Source organism: Limulus polyphemus, unplaced genomic scaffold (assembly GCF_000517525.1).
Source record: "Limulus polyphemus unplaced genomic scaffold, Limulus_polyphemus-2.1.2 Scaffold94, whole genome shotgun sequence".
Lineage (NCBI taxonomy): Eukaryota > Metazoa > Arthropoda > Merostomata > Xiphosura > Limulidae > Limulus > Limulus polyphemus.
In genome coordinates, this window is record NW_013665704.1 from 522,008 (window position 1) to 525,281 (window position 3,274).

The following is a 3,274-nucleotide window of genomic DNA, read 5'->3' on the forward strand; positions in this document are numbered from 1 at the left end:
AACAGTATTTTACTTCGAAGCTTTTAAAATGACAGTACTTGTCAGTCGATTAAACTGTGTCCAAATGTACGTGAAAAAAATAATGACGTATACTGTATTAGTGTAACTCAGTTTTTCAAGGTACAAATTAATTTGTATTTCAGTTTAACTTTTTTGTCTTACATCGACCTCCTGTGTTTTGTTTTATAATTTATTCAAAGAAAGTTGTTGTTTCATAAATTCAAGTATGTGTGCGCGTTATAACGGTATCTTTTTAAAATATGACCTTTTTCGTCAACATAAGAGAAATTTAATTAGTTCAACTCGGAGAAAATGCGAAAAACTCAGAAATTGTAGGGTTATCTACATCACATTTCCAAGGGGTGTTTTATTTAATTCTCAGCAGGCAACTGCCTTATAATTTGTATGTTTTTGGAATTAAGGGTTTCTTAGCTGTATGAAAATAGCAAAGTACTTGGATATGAATATATTATTTCCATACTTATGAAGTTTTAGCAATACATGTTTTATGATTAATTCCATTGGCCCGTTTCCATGACTACCATACGCTATCGGTTTAATTTTGTTTTATTTTCACAGACAGTTCTGGCATTATTTTTATTTTATTATTTCGTATCTTCATAAAAATTAGTTTTTGGTTGTACTATGGTGAACGTTACTACTACTGACTAGACGCAGTTTAAAAATAATGTGTCGTCATAAATTTATCACTGTAATATTAAACAGTAGGAGTGGCTTAATGAGTTTCTTTAATCAAAAAACGTGTTAGGGAGGATTGGAGAAAAATCTGGCATGTTATACTATGGTACGTTTTTCAAAGAAATGTGCTTCTATGAAGTTAGTTCAAGCTCACAGGTAGTATTTCTGTGTTCCATAAGTAAGTTATAATACTGTATTATTTATTTGTTGTTTCATTCATTAACAGAACTGTTTCTGCTATTTAATGCACCAAATGTCGTTATTTTCTGTTGTAAAAAATATATTTTTATTATACAGATTGTTTTACATTGTTAGCTTAATATACTTAGGACTAATATAAACCTCCTTAGCTGATTGAATCTTGGTAGATACTTTTGGGATTACAGCCGAAAATATCGTTAACAACGAGAGTACCGTACTGAAGAAACAACGTATTCTAGTTTTTTATAACTAGAAACAGCCCCCCCCCCCCCAGTGGCACATTGGTATGTTTGCGGACTTACAACACTAGAAACTGGGTTTCGATACCCGTGGTGGGCAGAGCACAGATAGCCCTTGTGTAGCTTTGTGCATAATTATAAACAAACTAGAAACATAAGAGAAGTGTATTTAATTATCTCTACTGTTGAACAGGTTAGTGTTTAGTTTTGATCTAAACACATAGCTTGCTCTAATTAATAATTTGGAACTCTGCTCTGACCACTCATCTTTAACCTCGTTTATTTATTTATGTTTTCATGGTTTGACTTGTACCTTGTGAGTTAGCAATGTCTTGGTACATCGTGTTCTTGTACTTTTTTTGTCACATAATATATATATATGTATTTGAACTTCATACCCTTTGGGGACGAAACAAACAAGAGTACACCTGTCCCCCCCCCCCCATTTTTAAGGTACGACTTATTTAAAACATATGCTATCATTTATGTTGCTCGGTTGAATATTTCGTCCACTTTTCAGATACATAGGATTTTAATCTCAGATGTAAAATTTCTATATAGCACGAAATGGGAAATAATACAGTGTACTTCAAAGTGATTTTATTTACAGGTGATTATTATCAAAACGGTACTTAATTTTCAACTGGTCGGCGGAACCGGTTTTGTGATATGTTATCTCCACAACTAAGCGTTAAGTAACATTCGCACGCTTACTGAAGGTTAGGAATAACGGGATTTCTGTGCAAGAAGTTATGGGATTTTCTTTACTGTGCTAGTGTTCTTTTATAATTACTAGTTATCAAGTAATAATGATTGATTAAGCTGGATTACTCATCAACTTAATAATGATCAGAATTTGTACAAAACAGATTTACAGGTTTTTCTTTCACAAAAATAAAATGTTGCATTTTATCTGTAAATAACAGTCTCTCGACCGTTGGTTTATTTACATCGAAAGAAATATAACCTTGGCATGTGCTATTTGTAGAAATCGGAGCTACTTTACGTAGTATTAAACAGTGTTTTCCCTCCCTACAGATTTGGAAGAAGTTGGCTATGATATCTGGGAAGGTCTTCCGTTAGAGTCTGAGAACGAGGATAAAGACAAGGACGACTTCCTGTTCGAGGTTAGCGACACACCCCATCTCCCAACTTTCCGCCTTCAGTTGCCTTGCAACGACAATAAGGTGTAAGTGTGCTCACGCAGGGCACGTGATTTGTTTGTTAAATTTTGTTTATCTTCGCTGTATATATTATATCGGGGTCAGCAGAGGACACAAATTGCGCATGCTCTTAACTGAGGAAGTCTCTGGCGACCTTTAACAGTTAATCATAATATGATTTTCAATTTCTTAAGCCACCAAACTTTAGTAGCGTAGTTAAAATAACTTTTATATTGAAATTATACGATTTTTTTCAGGCTTGGATTATTAAATTGAGATAAAATTATCATAGTTACAGTAGTAGTACGTACGTCAATCTAAAATCATTTTTTGCTTCCGAATTTGTTTGTATGATAAATACAAAAAAATGTCTATTTACTTTGGCATTTTTAGTAATAAAAGCATGATAAACACACACACACACACGTTTGGCTTATATGTAGTAACGTGTGTTTAGCAACCCTTGAGGGCCGCACGAGTGGCCCTCTGCAGATCAGTTTAGGTTCCCCCTCCCCCGCTCTGTAATGCTAATCAAGTTAAAAGATTATTCTGATTTTTTGTATATTGTTACGTCTCTACTCGTTTAATTTTTCGTAGAAATTCTTTCCAAGAAACTTCAGCGATACAAGTTCTTTCTTAAATAAAACTAGTTTATTCTTTCTCAGTACAACTTTGCAATACACTTAATTTCCACAGTCACTTTAACATAAACACACGCTATAATTCACAATGATTTACACACTTTACTTACGGCTTGACCCGATTATCTGTCTATATCTTCAATCTCTCTGTCTGCTATTCCAATTCCGATGAATTGTGTCGCTTTATCTGGCGTGCTTATATACAGGAATAGAGGGCGGCAAGCAGATACTGGATTATTCGTGATGTTCCCCGATCCTTCTAGATACTCATTACGTGTTACCAGCGTCACGTGACTTTCGCTGTCGTAACAATATTAAAAGTGGGAAACAA

At 34.1% G+C, this 3,274-nt stretch overlaps 1 protein-coding gene across 1 annotated transcript in view; it reads left to right on the top strand.

Moving 5' to 3' along the window:
- Window positions 1–3,274, top strand: part of LOC106469073 (BCL-6 corepressor-like) — a 16,355-nt gene that overhangs the window by 7,631 nt on the left and 5,450 nt on the right. The window contains exon 5 of the mRNA XM_022398293.1: window positions 2,178–2,328. Coding sequence (XP_022254001.1) covers window positions 2,178–2,328 — 151 coding nt within the window. The remainder of the gene's footprint in view (window positions 1–2,177; window positions 2,329–3,274) is intronic.